The sequence below is a fragment of the Engystomops pustulosus genome, chromosome 3 (assembly GCF_040894005.1).
Source record: "Engystomops pustulosus chromosome 3, aEngPut4.maternal, whole genome shotgun sequence".
NCBI classification, from domain to species: Eukaryota; Metazoa; Chordata; class Amphibia; order Anura; family Leptodactylidae; genus Engystomops; species Engystomops pustulosus.
In genome coordinates this window covers 235,688,155-235,708,324 of record NC_092413.1, presented here as the reverse complement: position 1 = coordinate 235,708,324, position 20,170 = coordinate 235,688,155, and the positions used below count along the sequence as shown (strand labels likewise).

General features: G+C 61.9%; 1 protein-coding gene across 1 annotated transcript in view; it reads left to right on the top strand.

Moving 5' to 3' along the window:
- IFT172 (intraflagellar transport 172) overlaps positions 1–20,170 on the top strand; it is a 42,416-nt gene that overhangs the window by 1,172 nt on the left and 21,074 nt on the right. The window contains 16 exon segments of the mRNA XM_072144287.1: positions 2,196–2,339; positions 2,532–2,644; positions 2,727–2,766; positions 4,032–4,097; positions 4,185–4,264; positions 8,085–8,172; positions 9,497–9,711; positions 9,809–9,932; positions 10,437–10,532; positions 11,425–11,586; positions 11,680–11,733; positions 16,605–16,694; positions 16,696–16,709; positions 16,832–16,868; positions 16,870–16,918; positions 16,983–17,095. Of these exon segments, the coding sequence (XP_072000388.1) occupies positions 2,196–2,339; positions 2,532–2,644; positions 2,727–2,766; positions 4,032–4,097; positions 4,185–4,264; positions 8,085–8,172; positions 9,497–9,711; positions 9,809–9,932; positions 10,437–10,532; positions 11,425–11,586; positions 11,680–11,733; positions 16,605–16,694; positions 16,696–16,709; positions 16,832–16,868; positions 16,870–16,918; positions 16,983–17,095 (1,485 nt within the window).

Here is a 20,170-nt window from a genome sequence, read left to right as displayed (position 1 = left end):
ACCCGGAATGTGTGGTGTCCCCCCCCCCCCTACAGGTGACCCAGAATGTGTGGTGTCCCCCCCCCCTACAGGTGACCCAGAATGTGTGGTGTCCCCCCCCCCTACAGGTGACCCGGAATGTGTGGTGTCCCCCCCCCCCCCCCTCCTCCTCCTACAGGTGACCCGGAATGTGTGGTGTCCCCCCCCCCCCCTACAGGTGACCCGGAATGTGTGGTGTCCCCCCCCCCTCCTCCTCCTACAGGTGACCCGGAATGTGTGGTGTCCCCCCCCCCTCCTCCTCCTACAGGTGACCCGGAATGTGTGGTGTCCCCCCCCCCTCCTCCTCCTACAGGTGACCCGGAATGTGTGGTGTCCCCCCCCCCCCCTCCTACAGGTGACCTGGAATGTGTGGTGTCCCCCCCCCCCCTCCTCCTACAGGTGACCTGGAATGTGTGGTGTCCCCCCCCCCCCTCCTCCTACAGGTGACCTGGAATGTGTGGTGTCCCCCCCCCCTCCTCCTCCTACAGGTGACCCGGAATGTGTGGTGTCCCCCCCCCCTCCTCCTCCTACAGGTGACCCGGAATGTGTGGTGTCCCCCCCCCCCCTCCTACAGGTGACCTGGAATGTGTGGTGTCCCCCCCCCCCCTCCTCCTACAGGTGACCTGGAATGTGTGGTGTCCCCCCCCCCCCTCCTACAGGTGACCCGGAATGTGTGGTGTCCCCCCCCCCCCCCTCCTCCTACAGGTGACCTGGAATGTGTGGTGTCCCTCCCCCTCCCCTCCTACAGGTGACCCGGAATGTGTGGTGTCCCCCCCCCCTCTTCCTACAGGTGACCCGGAATGTGTGGTGTCCCCCCCCCCCCCCCTCCTACAGGTGACCCGGAATGTGCGGTGTCCCCCCCCCTCCTCCTACAGGTGACCCGGAATGTGCGGTGTCCCCCCCCCTCCTCCTACAGGTGACCCGGAATGTGTGGTGTCCCCCCCCCCCCTCCTACAGGTGACCCGGAATGCGTGGTGTCCCCCCCCCCCCCTCCTCCTACAGGTGACCCGGAATGTGTGGTGTCCCCCCCCCCTCCTCCTCCTACAGGTGACCCGGAATGTGTGGTGTCCCCCTCCCCCCTCCTCCTACAGGTGACCCGGAATGTGTGGTGTCCCTCCCCCCTCCTCCTACAGGTGACCCGGAATGCGTGGTGTCCCCCCCCCCTCCTCCTCCTACAGGTGACCCGGAATGTGTGGTGTCCCCCCCCCCCCCCTACAGGTGACCCGGAATGTGTGGTGTCCCTCCCCCTCCCCTCCTACAGGTGACCCGGAATGTGTGGTGTCCCCCTCCCCTCCCCCCCTCCTACAGGTGACCCGGAATGTGTGGTGTCCCCCCCCCCCCCTCCTACAGGTGACCCGGAATGTGTGGTGTCCCCCCCCCCCCCCTCCTACAGGTGACCCGGAATGTGTGGTGTCCCCCCCCCCTCCTCCTACAGGTGACCCGGAATGTGTGGTGTCCCCCCCCCCCCCCCCTCCTCCTACAGGTGACCCGGAATGTGTGGTGTCCCCCCCCCCTCCTCCTCCTACAGGTGACCCGGAATGTGTGGTGTCCCCCCCCCCCCCCTCCTACAGGTGACCCGGAATGTGTGGTGTCCCCCCCCCCTCCTCCTCCTACAGGTGACCCGGAATGTGTGGTGTCCCCCCCCCCCTCCTCCTCCTACAGGTGACCCGGAATGTGTGGTGTCCCTCCCCCTCCCCTCCTACAGGTGACCCGGAATGTGTGGTGTCCCCCCCCCCCCCCCTCCTCCTACAGGTGACCCGGAATGTGTGGTGTCCCCCCCCCCCCCTCCTCCTACAGGTGACCCGGAATGTGTGGTGTCCCCCCCCCCTCCTCCTCCTACAGGTGACCCGGAATGTGTGGTGTCCCCCCCCCCCCTCCTACAGGTGACCCGGAATGTGTGGTGTCCCCCCCCCCCCCCTCCTCCTACAGGTGACCCGGAATGTGTGGTGTCCCCCCCCCTCCTCCTCCTACAGGTGACCCGGAATGTGTGGTGTCCCCCCCCCCCCCTCCTACAGGTGACCCGGAATGTGTGGTGTCCCCCCCCCCCCTCCTACAGGTGACCCGGAATGTGTGGTGTCCCCCCCCCCCTCCTCCTCCTACAGGTGACCCGGAATGTGTGGTTGCCTGTCATGTCTCCTGTGTGACTGGGGGTGACCTCTGACCTTTGCCCCCTGCAGGATGGAGCAGCTAAGGTCACGTGCATGGCCTGGTCACACAATAACACCAAGTTTGCAGTGTGCACTGTGGACCGCGTGGTCCTGCTGTACGACGAGCACGGAGAGAGGAGGGACAAGTTCTCTACCAAACCTGCCGATGCCAAGGTAAGTGGACGGGGTGCCCCCCGCAGCCATGGTGCCCGCCCGCGAATAAATCTAATATTACTTTAACACCAAATGCTGGAATTTCTGTTGTGTTTCTGTGTTTCCCTTCCCTGTAATATGGGGAGCGGAGCATCGTTACCCTTGTGGTAGAAGTGAGTGTGAGCTCCTCAGCCTCCTCCCTTCTCTTTGTAGTATGGTAAGAAGAGTTACATGGTGAAGGGTATGGCCTTCTCTCCCGATTCCACAAAGATCGCCATTGGACAGACGGATAACATTATCTATGTTTACCGTATCGGTGAGGACTGGTGAGTGTGGGCGGGGCTGAGGTCCTATCATGTGACCCTCTGCCGTCATCTCCACTAATGCTTTCCCCTTTCCTTGTTGTAGGGGGGATAAGAAAGTGATCTGTAACAAGTTCCTGCAGACGGTAAGTGTCAGCTGCAGTGTGACGGTCAGTATAGAGGGAGTACAAGGTAAGTGCACCGCTCGTGTCCATGTGTAGCACCAGGTCCTGCCTAGTGCGTCCTCACTCTGGTCCTGGAGCCCTCTCTTCCTGGCGTCTAGCCCTGTGGTCCTCGGCGGCTCCTCTCCTCCCGGGCCTATCCCCCTCCGTGGTCCTCGGAGGCTCCTCTCTTCCTGGCGTCTAGCCCTGTGGTCCTCGGCGGCTCCTCTCCTCCCGGGCCTATCCCCCTCCGTGGTCCTCGGCGGCTCCTCTCTTCCTGGCGTCTAGCCCTGTGGTCCTCGGCGGCTCCTCTCTTCCTGGCGTCTAGCCCTGTGGTCCTCGGCGGCTCCTCTCTTATTGGCGTCTAGCCCTGTGGTCCTCGGCGGCTCCTCTCTTCCCGGCGTCTAGCCCTGTGGTCCTCAGCGGCTCCTCTCTTATTGGCGTCTAGCCCTGTGGTCCTCGGCGCCTCCTCTCTTATTGGCGTCTAGCCCCGTGGTCCTTCGCGGCTCCTCTCTTATTGGCGTCTAGCCCTGTGGTCCTCGGCGGCGCCTCTCTTATTGGTGTATAGCCCTGTGGTCCTCGGCGGCTCCTCTCTTCCCGGCGTCTAGCCCCGTGGTCCTCGGCGGCTCCTCTCTTCCTGGCGTCTATCCCCCCGTGGTCCTCGGCGGCTCCTCTCTTCCCGGCGTCTATCCCCCCCCCCCGTGGTCCTCGGCGGCTCCTCTCTTCCCGGCGTCTAGCCCTGTGGTCCTTCACGGCTCCTCTCTTCCCGGCGTCTAGCCCCGTGGTCCTCGGCGGCTCCTCTCTATCCGGCGTCTAGCCCTGTGGTCCTTCACGGCTCCTCTCTATCCGGCGTCTAGCCCTGTGGTCCTTCACGGCTCCTCTCTTCCCGGCGTCTAGCACCTTGGTCCTCGCGGCTCCTCTCTTCCTGGCGTATAGCCCCGTGGTCCTTGGCGGCCTCTCTCCCTTCCCGGCGTCTTGCCCCGTGGTCTTTGGCGGCTCCTCTCTTCCCGGCGTCTTGCCCCGTGGTCCTCGGCGGCTCCTCTCTTCCCGGCGTCTTGCCCCGTGGTCCTCGGCGGCTCCTCTCTTCCCGGCGTCTTGCCCCGTGGTCCTCGGCGGCTCCTCTCTTCCCGGCGTTTAGCCCCGTGGTCCTCGGCAGCTCCTCTCTTCCTCGGTGGCTCCTCTGTACTTTGTCCTCAGTGATGAGTTCACCATGTTTGATCTTAAGATGTTGTCTTCCTCTTGTGTTGCAGAGCGCTGTGACCTGTCTCCTGTGGCCCCTGGAGAACACCATTGTCTTTGGTCTGGCAGAAGGAAAGGTAGGTCATCTTCATGTGTTTTGGGGTCCATTGTTAACTAGGGTGGGAATTGTAGACCCTTCCTGACACTTTGCGTTTCTCCTCTAGGTTCGTCTGGCAAACACCAAAACCAACAAGTCCTCCACTATATATGGGACTGAGTCCTACGTGGTCTCCCTGACCCCCAAGTGAGTTTTATGGGTAAACAATAGTTTATTAGTTGTTGCACATATAACAAGTAGCGATGTCACAAATGCAGAGAAATGTACAATGCGAGTGCATTAGTTCATACAACATCAAGGTGATGTCCAAATCGGATAACTATGAAAATGTGTAGTAAAAATTAGGTGGCTGAACGCGGTCAACCGGAACTGCAACATTGGGGAACAACAAATAAACAAACGGGGGGGGGGGCACAGTGGTCGCTAGGAATAACTAATAGTGGGGATACGGGCCTAGGGGTGTGATGTAGCTGAAAGTGCACCAGTCGTGTAGATTGGGGAGCCCCCATAATGGTTGTTACTTCTGTCATGAGACCCCTCCACACTTGGAAACCATGTCCCCTGCTCTTGGTTGATGAGCAGTTAGTGAAGGATTTGTTAGTGCGACGTTGGTTAGTTCCGGGTTTTCAGGGAATGGGGCGAGTGGGCCCAGAACCTTTTATTGAGCCACCTGATCGCACAAATTAGCTCTAAGATTTAAGTAACACTACTAATAGTGGCGAGAGGTCGACATCTGAATGTACTCTCCATGATGGCCACCAGAACATTGGTCTGGTTTGGTTTTAGTGAACCACGATGATGAAAGCTGTCAGGAACCTATGTGGATATAGAAGCTCTGTGGGATAGAGACCTGTGCCACCTTCAGTCCTGGGAAGAGTCATCTGATTGAGGGCTTAGGCACATGACAAAGGATTGGGTAAGGCAGGGAAGACGCTCAAAGAAGGACTTCGGAAGAGGCGTGGAAGGATATCCATCTACCAAACCAGGAGAGACTAGACCAATTGCCCAGGTCCTTCTCTATAGTATCTGAAAAGGTGCAAAGTTAAGGCTATATAGGATGGAGGTTCCTAGGTATCTGCTGGCAGACATCGCCCATTTAATGTGAATCTGGGTTGTAGGTGTAGTCGCTCCCATGCAGCACGTGTGACATTGAGCATTTGTGAGTGTTGCCCTACCACAAGAGATAGAAGTTACATACAGGACTAAGTCATCTGCAAACAGTGATCATTTACAGCTTCTGTTGCCCCATCTGGATCTCAGGGCATTTTCTAGGTGCTCCAGTGTTGGTAAATACAACTAGGGGTACAGGCAGATTAGGAAAGGGCTCCTCGTACCAGTGCAGATGGGTCCCTGTAGAGTACTTTCATACTGTGGCCTAATCCCACTCTAGGCAGGACATACCCGGCCTCCTGAGGTCTGGCCCCACTATCATGTTGTCTCTAGCCTCCCGGCCTGGCACAGATCCCACCTGATCCCCACGTATTATGTCGAGCATAGCCGGTTGTAGGGGAAGACCTCTAGAAGCGCGATTGGTCTAAAGTCTCCACATGAAGTGAAATCTTTACCAGGTTTAGGTATAACTGAAACGTGCGCCTGTAGGGATTGTGCCAAGCAGGGGCCCCGCTCACCCCGGTGTTGAAGGTGCCACCTCCTCTCTGACCTTTCACCTGCCGTCTTTGATGACCTGCCTGACTATTCTGTGTAGTCTTGCGATGGGTTTGCAGTTATTTCGGGTTCTAGATATGGGGGTGAGTAGCAGGAAAGGTTTCGTCTATCTCTTCAGATTGAGGGTGTGGGGAATTTTCTAGCTTCTACAGACGTTTGTAATAGGAGCGGGTTTCATCCATTTCATGAGGGGAATGTATCGCGCCTTTTCATGGGGAATGAATTGTAAAGACATTGGGGGTCGCGTTTTCCCGATGTGTTACCAGAATATTTCCGATTTGTGCCGATTTTCCATGTATTGCCCCGGGATTTGGGCGCACGCGATCGGATTGTGGCGCATCGGCGCCGGCATGCATGTGACGGAAATGGGTGGGCCTGGCTGAACGGATTCGGAAAAAGCGGCGCATTAAAAAAAAAAAAAAAAGTGTCACGGAACTTGCACTTTCACCCGGTATAGGCTCGTGCGTTCTGGCGGACCTCGGGGGAACTTCAGCGCAGCAGCGACATCTGGTGGACGGCGGAGGAACTGCCTTGGTGAATCCCGGCCGGACCCGAATCCACCGTAGAGAAGGCGCCGCTGGATCGCGAATGGCCTGGGTAAGTAAATCTGCCCCATTGTCTTTGTGGGCCTCTTGGGTGAAGCGCTTTTGCTAGGCAGGACCCACACTTGTTTTTGATCTAGCATTGCCAAGATTTGTCTGATGGCCGACAATTTGCCCTGAGAGTGGCAGTGGGGGATCTTGTGGCTGCTCTCCAACCTTCCTAGTTTGGCCAGTGAGCTTGAGTTGACGTGCCCCCTCCCATTTCATGCGGGCCCCGCTGGGCATCAGGAAGCCCCTTATGTTGCCTTTCGGGGTTCCCCACAACTGAAAGGTTTATCTTATGTCTGCAGCACAAAGTCATTGAGAAGGTTTTTATGTAGTAGTAGTCAGTGAGCCTAGGGCTGGAGCATGGCCGCACCATAAAATCCCATCTATGGAGCAGCGGGTGTAAGTCTATTAAATGGAGAGCGGTGATTGAGCCCATGACGGCTCTTGTGTCCAGTCATTCAGTCCCTTTCCTCAGACTGGATAACGGACTTGCCCATTGCAGAGGCGAGCACCACCCGGGAGGATGATCTGTGAGTCCTCTGCAAACGCTGCCAGGTCCTGAAGTGATTGGGAAAATGTTAGCACTAGTCTCTATGCGGTTACCTTTAGGAATATGGTAGGACCACCAGGAGCTGTTGTGGAGGCCAGTACGGCATGGTGCAAGGTGTAGGACTGGGGCTGTGGTGCCACGGGGCGTAGGGCATATCTAAGGCACAGAAATGTGTTTCCCGTAACGTGGACATCATTACTCGTTTCGGTGTGAACTGTATAGGATTTGCCTAATGAGCAAAAAGAATGAAGACCTGATGGCGCTTCCAAGCAACTAGTAGCGGCTGGGACTTGGACGTCAGGCAGGGAAAAACCTGCTGGAGGAAACACGGAAGAGTCAAGGAGGAGGAGTTAGTTATACCTATAGCGTGTGCCGATTATCCGCTAAGTGTTGTAGAAGACAAGTCCAGTGAGCCAGTGCAGGAGACACTGCAGTCTCTGTGATTGCACTAATGCCGGTGTGGACCGAGTTACTGCTAGAATCTAGTACTTTGTAGCTGAAATAGCTCCTGTCCCTATGGCGGAGACTATAACTGGTGCAGCCCACCACCAGGGCCCACCATAGACGGAAGGACCAGAGGGACATCCCCCTTGTTGTGGGTGACCGGTCGCTACCACTACCATGTTACTGGGTTTGACACGTACACTCCCCTTTGGAATAACCCAGCGCCTTCCCTACTGCCTAATGGGGCAAGATGGAGGGCCAGGGGGGTGTTGTATATAGGGGATGTCCGTATAGATGGGGTCCTCTGCTTGTGTCAGCAGTTAAAGGATTCCTATGAATTGCCAAATTCCTTCCAACTGCCACCTAATGTGGTCCTGGTCCTGTGGACATAATTGGTGTCATCTTGGGTGGGTTAGGGGGTGAAGGCGCTGGGTTATATACACCTCTGGCCCACCCTGGGGATGAGGCAGGGGAGGACTCTGGGCTGAAAAGCAGTAGGTGTGAGGGGCTCAGGTTTGAGGAGACAGGCCACTGAGGTGCTGCAGGTGGCTTGGGGCATAGCTCCGAGCCTGAGGGTCTCTTGGAGGCTCCTGTGTGGATGAGGCTCCCTCTTGGGGCCGACATGGGTGGATAATCCGGGTCTGTTTCTGCTTCCTTGCACCCATGGGTGGGGGTGGAGCTTAGATGTGCCACGTGATGGGTTAGGGTGGGTGCAGGAGCTCGGACCCTCTGATGCTCCACCGTTGTGTTTTTGCAGTGTTTCAGGGAAAGGTATCTTGTCTGGACATGCAGATGGGACCATTGTGCGCTATTTCTTTGATGATGAAGGTTCTGGAGAGTCTCAGGTACGGCTGCTTTATAATCTCAAAAGATCTCCTGACGCTGAATTTCAAGATCATTTTTTACAGAATTATATCAGATGGTATTGTCCAGTGATCTGTCCTCTGTGTGTCTCTCACCTTGTCCTCTCGTCTGCCTGTTCCCCCGCCTCGGCCTCTCGTCTTCCTGTTCCCTCGCCTCGGCCTCTCGTCTGCCTCTTCCCCCCGCCCCTCGCCTCGGTCTCTCGTCTGCCTGTTCCTCCCCCGCCCCTCGCCTCGGCCTCTCGTCTGCCTGTTCCTCCCCCGCCCCTCGCCTCGGCCTCTCGTCTGCCTGTTCCCCCCGCCCCTCGCCTCGGCCTCTCGTCTGCCTGTTCCCCCCGCCCCTCGCCTCGGCCTCTCGTCTGCCTGTTCCCCCGCCCCTCGCCTCGGCCTCTCGTCTGCCTGTTCCCCCGCCCCTCGCCTCGGCCTCTCGTCTGCCTGTTCCCCCCGCCCCTCGCCTCGGCCTCTCGTCTGCCTGTTCCCCCCGCCCCTCGCCTCGGCCTCTCGTCTGCCTGTTCCCCCCGCCCCTCGCCTCGGCCTCTCGTCTGCCTGTTCCTCCCCCGCCCCTCGCCTCGGCCTCTCGTCTGCCTGTTCCCCCCGCCCCTCGCCTCGGCCTCTCGTCTGCCTGTTCCCCCCGCCCCTCGCCTCGGCCTCTCGTCTGCCTGTTCCCCCCGCCCCTCGCCTCGGCCTCTCGTCTGCCTGTTCCCCCCCGCCCCTCGCCTCGGCCTCTCGTCTGCCTGTTCCTCCCCCGCCCCTCGCCTCGGCCTCTCGTCTGCCTGTTCCCCCCGCCCCTCGCCTCGGCCTCTCGTCTGCCTGTTCCCCCCCGCCCCTCGCCTCGGCCTCTCGTCTGCCTGTTCCCCCCCGCCCCTCGCCTCGGCCTCTCGTCTGCCTGTTCCCCCCCGCCCCTCGCCTCGGCCTCTCGTCTGCCTGTTCCTCCCCCGCCCCTCGCCTCGGCCTCTCGTCTGCCTGTTCCCCCCCGCCCCTCGCCTCGGCCTCTCGTCTGCCTGTTCCCCCCCCGCCCCTCGCCTCGGCCTCTCGTCTGCCTGTTCCCCCCCCCCCCTCGCCTCGGCCTCTCGTCTGCCTGTTCCCCCCGCCCCTCGCCTCGGCCTCTCGTCTTCCTGTTCCCCCCCGCCCCTCGCCTCGTCCTCTCGTCTGCCTGTTCCCCCTGCCCCTCGCCTCGGTCTCTCGTCTTCCTGTTCCCCCCGCCCCTCGCCTCGGCCTCTCGTCTGCCTGTTCCCTTGCGTGTTGTGTGTGGGAGTATACAAGGTTGTAATGCATGTCCATGATCCCCTCTCCCCCTGGCATGTTTTAGGGGAAGCTGGCCACCCATCCCTGCCCCCCGTATGCCCTGGCCTGGGCAGCCGGCAGCATTGTCGCTGGTGGTTGTGATAAGAAGCTTGTGGCTTATGGGCGAGAAGGACAGGTCATCCAGACATTTGACTACAGCCGTGACCCCAGCGAGCGGGAGCTGAGTGCAGCCGTCACTAGTCCTAGCGGGCAGTCTGTGGTGGTGGGCAGCCATGACAGGTAGGTCACTGCACCTAGTGGACAGTCCGTGGAGGTGGGCGGCCATGTTGCTCCACCCTCCCCTGCCTTTCTCATGTCCTATATCCTTCCACTGCAGACTACGAGTGTTGAACTGGAGCGCCCGCAGGGGATTATGGGAGGAGGCCCGTCCCAAAGACATCCCCAATCTGTACAGCATCACAGCTCTGGCCTGGAAGAGGGACGGATCCAGACTCTGTGCGGTGACTATGGCGGAGGGGCTACGGCTGTGTGTGGGGGAGGGGCTACGGCTGTGTGTGGGGGAGGGGCTACGGCTGTGTGTGGGGGAGGGGCTACGGCTGTGTGTGGGGGAGGGGCTACGGCTGTGTGTGGGGGAGGGGCTACGGCTGTGTGTGGGGGAGGGGCTACGGCTGTGTGTGGGGGAGGGGCTACGGCTGTGTGTGTGTGGGGGAGGGGCTACGGCTGTGTGTGTGTGGGGGAGGGGCTACGGCTGTGTGTGTGTGGGGGAGGGGCTACGGCTGTGTGTGGGGGGGGGGGAGGGGCTACGGCTGTGTGTGTGTGGGGGAGGGGCTACGGCTGTGTGTGTGTGGGGGAGGGGCTACGGCTGTGTGTGGGGGGGGGGAGGGGCTACGGCTGTGTGTGGGGGGGGGAGGGGCTACGGCTGTGTGTGGGGGGGGGGAGGGGCTACGGCTGTGTGTGTGGGGTGCGGTCTGTAGGAGATGTAGCTCATCCATGTGTCCCCCCAGGGTACGCTGTGTGGAGGAGTGGAGCAGTTTGATTGTTGCCTGCGTCGCACCATCTACAAAAACAAGTTTGAAATGACCTACGTGGGACCAAGTCAGGTGAGATGTGCAGCTTCATGGGCTCAATAGCTCTTTCTGCTCGGGGGTTGCACTGATGCCACCCCCCCGGTGCCCTGTGCGCTTGGGGGTTGCACTGACCGCCCTGTGGGCTCGAGGGGGGGATGCACTGATCGCCCTGTGGGCTCGAGGGGGGCTGCACTGACCGCCCTGTGGGCTCGAGGGGGGGCTGCACTGACCGCCCTGTGGGCTCGAGGGGGGGCTGCACTGACCGCCCTGTGGGCTCGAGGGGGGGCTGCACTGACCGCCCTGTGGGCTCGAGGGGGGGCTGCACTGACCGCCCTGTGGGCTCGAGGGGGGGCTGCACTGACCGCCCTGTGGGCTCGAGGGGGGGGGATGCACTGACCGCCCTGTGGGCTCGAGGGGGGGGATGCACTGAGCGCCCTGTGGGCTCGAGGGGGGGGATGCACTGAGCGCCCTGTGGGCTCGAGGGGGGGGTTGCACTGATCGCCCCCCGGTGCCCTGTGTGCTTGGGGGTTGCACTGACCGCCCCCCGGTGCCCTGGGTGCTCGGGGGTTGCACTGACCGCCCCCCGGTGCCCTGGGTGCTCGGGGGTTGCACTGACCGCCCCCCGGTGCCCTGGGTGCTCGGGGGTTGCACTGATCGCCCCCCGGTGCCCTGGGTGCTCGGGGGTTGCACTGACCGCCCCCCGGTGCCCTGGGTGCTCGGGGGTTGCACTGACCGCCCCCCGGTGCCCTGTGTGCTCGGGGGTTGCACTGACCGCCCCCCGGTGCCCTGGGTGCTCGGGGGTTGCACTGACCGCCCCCCGGTGCCCTGGGTGCTTGGGGGTTGCACTGATCGCCCCCCGGTGCCCTGGGTGCTTGGGGGTTGCACTGATCGCCCCCCGGTGCCCTGTGTCTGTGTCTCTCTCCAGGTGATTGTGAAGAACCTGTCATCAGGGACCCGGGTGGTGCTGAAGTCTCACTATGGATACGAGGTGGATGAAGTGAAGATCCTGGGGAAAGATCGATTCCTGGTCGCTCATACATCCGACACCTTGCTGCTCGGAGACCTGGTCACCAACCGTCTGAGTGAGGTGAGGAATGGCGCCACGTGCCCTGCACCTACACCTGGGCCTCACCCATCTGCCCCTGCGCCACCAATCTGTCATCATCCTTTTTCTCTGCAGGTGGCCTGGCCTGGATCCGGGGGCAACGAGAAATTCTTCTTTGAAAATGAGAATGTAAGACCCCCCAGCGCTCACTGCCCCCCACCCTCACATACTATCACCCCCAGCAGTCACTGCCCCCCACCCTCACATACTATCACCCCCAGCAGTCACTGCCCCCCACCCTCACATACTATCACCCCCAGCGCTCACTGCCCCCCACCCTCACATACTATCACCCCCAGCAGTCACTGCCCCCCACCCTCACATACTATCACCCCCAGCGCTCACTGCCCCCCACCCTCACATACTATCACCCCCAGCAGTCACTGCTCCCCACCCTCACATACTATCACCCCCCAGCGCTCACTGCCCCCCACCCTCACATACTATCACCCCCAGCAGTCACTGCCCCCCACCCTCACATACTATCACCCCCCAGCGCTCACTGCCCCCCACCCTCACATACTATCACCCCCCAGCGCTCACTGCCCCCCACCCTCACATACTATCACCCCCAGCAGTCACTGCCCCCCACCCTCACATACTATCACCCCCAGCAGTCACTGCCCCCCACCCTCACATACTATCACCCCCAGCAGTCACTGCCCCCCACCCTCACATACTATCACCCCCCAGCGCTCACTGCCCCCCACCCTCACATACTATCACCCCCAGCGCTCACTGCTCCCCACCCTCACATACTATCACCCCCAGCAGTCACTGCCCTCCCCCTCACATACTATCACCCCCAGCAGTCACTGCCCCCCACCCTCACATACTATCACCCCCCAGCAGTCACTGCCCTCCCCCTCACATACTATCACCCCCCAGCACTCACTGCCCCCCACCCTCACATACTATCACCCCCCAGCAGTCACTGCTCCCCACCCTCACATACTATCTCCCCCAGCAGTCACTGCCCCCCACCCTCACATACTATCACCCCCAGCAGTCACTGCCCTCCCCCTCACATACTATCACCCCCCAGCACTCACTGCCCCCCACCCTCACATACTATCACCCCCCAGCGCTCACTGCTCCCCACCCTCACATACTATCACCCCCCAGCGCTCACTGCCCCCCACCCTCACATACTATCACCCCCAGCGCTCACTGCTCCCCACCCTCACATACTATCACCCCCAGCAGTCACTGCCCCCCACCCTCACATACTATCTCCCCCAGCAGTCACTGCCCCCCACCCTCACATACTATCACCCCCAGCAGTCACTGCCCTCCCCCTCACATACTATCACCCCCAGCAGTCACTGCCCCCCACCCTCACATACTATCACCCCCCAGCGCTCACTGCCCCCCACCCTCACATACTATCACCCCCAGCGCTCACTGCTCCCCACCCTCACATACGATCACCCCCAGCAGTCACTGCCCCCCACCCTCACATACTATCACCCCCAGCGCTCACTGCCCCCCACCCTCACATACTATCACCCCCAGCAGTCACTGCCCCCCACCCTCACATACTATTACCCCCAGCAGTCACTGCCCCCCACCCTCACATACTATCACCCCCCAGCGCTCACTGCTCCCCACCCTCACATACTATCACCCCCAGCAGTCACTGCCCCCCACCCTCACATACTATCACCCCCCAGCAGTCACTGCCCCCCACCCTCACATACTATCACCCCCAGCAGTCACTGCCCCCCACCCTCACATACTATCACCCCCAGCAGTCACTGCCCCCCACCCTCACATACTATCACCCCCCAGCGGTCACTGCCCCCCACCCTCACATACTATCACCCCCAGCGCTCACTGCCCCCCACCCTCACATACTATCACCCCCAGCAGTCACTGCTCCCCACCCTCACATACTATCACCCCCAGCGCTCACTGCCCCCCACCCTCACATACTATCACCCCCCAGTGGTCACTGCTCCCCACCCTCACATACTATCACCCCCAGCGCTCACTGCTCCCCACCCTCACATACTATCACCCCCAGCGCTCACTGCCCCCCACCCTCACATACTATCACCCCCAGCGCTCACTGCTCCCCACCCTCACATACGATCACCCCCAGCAGTCACTGCCCCCCACCCTCACATACTATCACCCCCAGCGCTCACTGCCCCCCACCCTCACATACTATCACCCCCAGCAGTCACTGCCCCCCACCCTCACATACTATTACCCCCAGCAGTCACTGCCCCCCACCCTCACATACTATCACCCCCCAGCGCTCACTGCTCCCCACCCTCACATACTATCACCCCCAGCAGTCACTGCCCCCCACCCTCACATACTATCACCCCCCAGCAGTCACTGCCCCCCACCCTCACATACTATCACCCCCAGCAGTCACTGCCCCCCACCCTCACATACTATCACCCCCCAGCGGTCACTGCCCCCCACCCTCACATACTATCACCCCCAGCGCTCACTGCTCCCCACCCTCACATACTATCACCCCCAGCGCTCACTGCCCCCCACCCTCACATACTATCACCCCCAGCGCTCACTGCTCCCCACCCTCACATACGATCACCCCCAGCAGTCACTGCCCCCCACCCTCACATACTATCACCCCCAGCGCTCACTGCCCCCCACCCTCACATACTATCACCCCCAGCAGTCACTGCCCCCCACCCTCACATACTATTACCCCCAGCAGTCACTGCCCCCCACCCTCACATACTATCACCCCCCAGCGCTCACTGCTCCCCACCCTCACATACTATCACCCCCAGCAGTCACTGCCCCCCACCCTCACATACTATCACCCCCCAGCAGTCACTGCCCCCCACCCTCACATACTATCACCCCCAGCAGTCACTGCCCCCCACCCTCACATACTATCACCCCCCAGCGGTCACTGCCCCCCACCCTCACATACTATTACCCCCAGCGGTCACTGCCCCCCACCCTCACATACTATTACCCCCAGCAGTCACTGCCCCCCACCCTCACATACTATTACCCCCAGCAGTCACTGCCCCCCACCCTCACATACTATCACCCCCAGCGCTCACTGCCCCCCACCCTCACATACTATCACCCCCAGCAGTCACTGCTCCCCACCCTCACATACTATCACCCCCAGCGCTCACTGCCCCCCACCCTCACATACTATCACCCCCCAGTGGTCACTGCTCCCCACCCTCACATACTATCACCCCCAACGCTCACTGCTCCCCACCCTCACATACTATCACCCCCAGCGCTCACTGCCCCCCACCCTCACATACTATCACCCCCAGCAGTCACTGCTCCCCACCCTCACATACTATCACCCCCAGCGCTCACTGCCCCCCACCCTCACATACTATCACCCCCCAGTGGTCACTGCTCCCCACCCTCACATACTATCACCCCCAGCGCTCACTGCTCCCCACCCTCACATACTATCACCCCCAGCGCTCACTGCCCCCACCCTCACATACTATCACCCCCAGCGCTCACTGCCCCCCACCCTCACATACTATCACCCCCCAGTGGTCACTGCTCCCCACCCTCACATACTATCACCCCCAGCACTCACTGCTCCCCACCCTCACATACTATCACCCCCCAGCGCTCACTGCCCCCCACCCTCACATACTATCACCCCCAGCGCTCACTGCTCCCCACCCTCACATACTATCACCCCCCAGCGCTCACTGCCCCCCACCCTCACATACTATCACCCCCCAGCGCTCACTGCCCCCCACCCTCACATACTATCACCCCCAGCGCTCACTGCTCCCCACCCTCACATACTATCACCCCAGCGCTCACTGCCCCCCACCCTCACATACTATCACCCCCAGCGCTCACTGCCCCCCACCCTCACATACTATCACCCCCAGCGCTCACTGCCCCCCACCCTCACATACTATCACCCCCAGCGCTCACTGCTCCCCACCCTCACATACTATCACCCCCCAGCGCTCACTGCCCCCCACCCTCACATACTATCACCCCCAGCAGTCACTGCCCCCCACCCTCACATACTATCACCCCCCAGCAGTCACTGCCCCCCACCCTCACATACTATCACCCCCAGCGCTCACTGCCCCCCACCCTCACATACTATCACCCCCAGCAGTCACTGCCCCCCACCCTCACATACTATCACCCCCAGCGCTCACTGCCCCCACCCTCACATACTATCACCCCCAGCAGTCACTGCCCCCCACCCTCACATACTATCACCCCCAGCGCTCACTGCCCCCCACCCTCACATACTATCACCCCCAGCGCTCACTGCCCCCCACCCTCACATACTATCACCCCCAGCGCTCACTGCCCCCCCACCCTCACATACTATCACCCCCAGCGCTCACTGCCCCCCACCCTCAAATACTATCACCCCCCAGCAGTCACTGCTCCCCACCCTCACATACTATCACCCCCAGCGCTCACTGCCCCCCACCCTCACATACTATCACCCCCCAGTGGTCACTGCTCCCCACCCTCACATACTATCACCCCCAGCGCTCACTGCTCCCCACCCTCACATACTATCACCCCAGCGCTCACTGCCCCCACCCTCACATACTATCACCCCCCAGTGGTCACTGCTCCCCACCCTCACATACTATCACCCCCAGCAGTCACTGCTCCCCACCCTCACATACTATCACCCCCCAGCGCTCACTGCCCCCCACCCTCACATACTATCACCCCCAGCGCTCACTGCTCCCCACCCTCACATACTATCACCCCCAGCGCTCACTGCTCCCCACCCTCACATACTATCACCCCCCAGCAGTCACTGCCCCCCACCCTCACATACTATCACCCCCAGCAGTCACTGCCCCCCACCCTCACATACTATCACCTCCAGCGCTCACTGCCCCCCACCCTCACATACTATCACCCCCAGCGCTCACTGCTCCCCACCCTCACATACTATCACCCCCAGCGGTCAGCGGTCACGGTTCATGATGGTCCTGAATCCTGAGGGTTGGTTGTGGTACTTACCTTCTATCTGACAGGTTTGCATGATCTTCAATGCTGGGGAGCTCACTTTGGTGGAATACGGGAACAATGAGGTGTTGGGGAGCGTCCGAACAGAGTTCATGAACCCCCCATCTTATCAGGTGAGGAGTGCAGCGTTATCTATAGGTCAGACCATGAGTAAGGCTTAGTATGTATGTTTTCTGTAGCTACATGTGCACGGCTGTACTGATGGCGATTATATTCTCATGTGTCTGTAATACAGTGTACGGCTCAACGAGAGGCGCCAGCGAGGCACGGAGGGACAACAAGAAGCTGGCCTACCTGATAGATATAAAGACCATCGCTATAGGTACCTACCGTGCACACTAAGCTGGGGGCACCTACTTCTCTATTTACCCTTTGCCTCTCTGCAGTGGATCTGGTGTCCGGGTATAATTTGGGGATGGTCACACATGATGCTAAAATTGACTGGTTGGAGCTGAATGAAACCGGCCATAAACTTCTCTTCAGAGATAAGAAGCTACGGGTGAGGGATCCCCCTGTCTGTGCATGTACCCCCTAGCCTGCCCCCCCCCCCCTGTCTGTGCATGTACCCTCTGGCCTGCCCCCCCCCCCCCCCTGTCTGTGCATGTACCCTCTGGCCTGCCCCCCCCCCCCTCTGTCTGTGCATGTACCCTCTGGCCTGCCCCCCCCCCTGTCTGTGCATGTACCCTCTGGCCTGCCCCCCCCCTGTCTGTGCATGTACCCTCTGGCCTGGCCTGCCCCCTGTCTGTGCATGTACCCTCTGGCCTGCCCCCCCCCCCCCTGTCTGTGCATGTACCCTCTGGCCTGCCCCCCCCCCCCCCCCCCCTGTCTCTGCATGTACCCTCTGGCCTGCCCCTCCCCTGTCTGTGCATGTACCCTCTGGCCTGCCCCCCCCCTGTCTGTGCATGTACCCTCTGGCCTGCCCCCCCTGTCTGTGCATGTACCCTCTGGCCTGGCCTGCCCCCCCCCTGTCTGTGCATGTACCCTCTTGCCTGGCCTGCCCCCCCTGTCTGTGCATGTACCCTCTGGCCTGCCCCCCCCCCCTGTCTGTGCATGTACCCTCTGGCCTGCCCCCCCCCCCCTGTCTGTGCATGTACCCTCTGGCCTGCCCCCCCCCCCTGTCTGTGCATGTACCCTCTGGCCTGGCCTGCCCCCCCCCCTGTCTGTGCATGTACCCTCTGGCCTGCCCGCCCCCCCCCTGTCTGTGCATGTACCCTCTGGCCTGCCCCCCCCCCCTGTCTGTGCATGTACCCTCTGGCCTGCCCCCCCCCCCCCCCTGTCTGTGCATGTACCCTCTGGCCTGCCCCCCCCTGTCTGTGCATGTACCCTCTGGCCTGCCTCCCCCCTGTCTGTGCATGTACCCTCTGGCCTGCCTCCCCCCCTGTCTGTGCATGTACCCTCTGGCCTGCCCCCCCCCCCTGTCTGTGCATGTACCCTCTGGCCTGCCCCTCCCCTGTCTGTGCATGTACCCTCTGGCCTGCCCTGCCCCCCTGTCTGTGCATGTACCCTCTGGCCTGGCCTGCCCCCTGTCTGTGCATGTACCCTCTTGCCTGGCCTGCCCCCCTGTCTGTGCATGTACCCTCTGGCCTGCCCCCCCCCCCCCTGTCTGTGCATGTACCCTCTGGCCTGCCCCCCCCCCCCCCCTGTCTGTGCATGTACCCTCTGGCCTGGCCTGCCCCCCCCCCCCCTGTCTGTGCATGTACCCTCTGGCCTGGCCTGCCCCCCTGTCTGTGCATGTACCCTCTGGCCTGCCCCCCCCCCCCCTGTCTGTGCATGTACCCTCTGGCCTGCCCCCCCCCCCTGTCTGTGCATGTACCCTCTGGCCTGCCCTCCCCCCCCTGTCTGTGCATGTACCCTCTGGCCTGCCCCCCCGCCCCCCCTGTCTGTGCATGTACCCTCTGGCCTGCCCCTCCCCTGTCTGTGCATGTACCCTCTGGCCTGCCCTGCCCCTCCCCTGTCTGTGCATGTACCCTCTGGCCTGCCCTGCCCCCCCTGTCTGTGCATGTACCCTCTGGCCTGCCCTGCCCCCCCTGTCTGTGCATGTACCCTCTGGCCTGCCCTGCCCCCCCTGTCTGTGCATGTACCCTCTGGCCTGCCCTGCCCCCCCTGTCTGTGCATGTACCCTCTGGCCTGCCCTGCCCCCCCTGTCTGTGCATGTACCCTCTGGCCTGCCCTGCCCCCCCTGTCTGTGCATGTACCCTCTGGCCTGCCCTGCCCCCCCTGTCTGTGCATGTACCCTCTGGCCTGCCCCCCCCCCCTGTCTGTGCATGTACCCTCTGGCCTGCCCCCCCCCCCCCTGTCTGTGCATGTACCCTCTGGCCTGCCCCCCCCCCCCCCTGTCTGTGCATGTACCCTCTGGCCTGCCCCCCCCCCCCTGTCTGTGCATGTACCCTCTGGCCTGCCCCCCCCCCCTGTCTGTGCATGTACCCTCTGGCCTGGCCTGCCCCCTGTCTGTGCATGTACCCTCTGGCCTGCCCCCCCCCCCCCTGTCTGTGCATGTACCCTCTGGCCTGCCCCTCCCCTGTCTGTGCATGTACCCTCTGGCCTGCCCCTCCCCTGTCTGTGCATGTACCCTCTGGCCTGCCCTGCCCCTCCCCTGTCTGTGCATGTACCCTCTGGCCTGCCCTGCCCCCCCTGTCTGTGCATGTACCCTCTGGCCTGCCCTGCCCCCCCTGTCTGTGCATGTACCCTCTGGCCTGCCCTGCCCCCCTGTCTGTGCATGTACCCTCTGGCCTGCCCTGCCCCCCCTGTCTGTGCATGTACCCTCTGGCCTGCCCTGCCCCCCCTGTCTGTGCATGTACCCTCTGGCCTGCCCTGCCCCCCTGTCTGTGCATGTACCCTCTGGCCTGCCCTGCCCCCCTGTCTGTGCATGTACCCTCTGGCCTGCCCCCCCCCCCCTGTCTGTGCATGTACCCTCTGGCCTGCCCCCCCCCCTGTCTGTGCATGTACCCTCTGGCCTGCCCCCCCCCCCCCCCTGTCTGTGCATGTACCCTCTGGCCTGCCCCCCCCCCCCCCCCTGTCTGTGCATGTACCCTCTGGCCTGCCCCCCCCCCCTGTCTGTGCATGTACCCTCTGGCCTGCCCCCCCCCCCCTGTCTGTGCTGTGCATGTACCCTCTGGCCTGCCCCCTGTCTGTGCATGTACCCTCTGGCCTGCCCCCCCCCCCCCTGTCTGTGCATGTTGGCTCTCTCTTCTCTGCCCTGCGCGCTCTCTCTTCTCTGCCCTGCGCGCTCTCTCTTCTCTGCCCTGCGCGCTCTCTCTTCTCTGCCCTGCGCGCTCTCTCTTCTCTGCCCTGCGCGCTCTCTCTTCTCTGCCCTGCGCGCTCTCTCTTCTCTGCCCTGCGCGCTCTCTCTTCTCTGCCCTGCGCGCTCTCTCTTCTCTGCCCTGCGCGCTCTCTCTTCTCTGCCCTGCGCGCTCTCTCTTCTCTGCCCTGCGCGCTCTCTCTTCTCTGCCCTGCGCGCTCTCTCTTCTCTGCCCTGCGCGCTCTCTCTTCTCTGCCCTGCGCGCTCTCTCTTCTCTGCCCTGCGCGCTCTCTCTCCTCTCTTTCTCTCTTCTCTGCCCTGCGCGCTCTCTCTCCT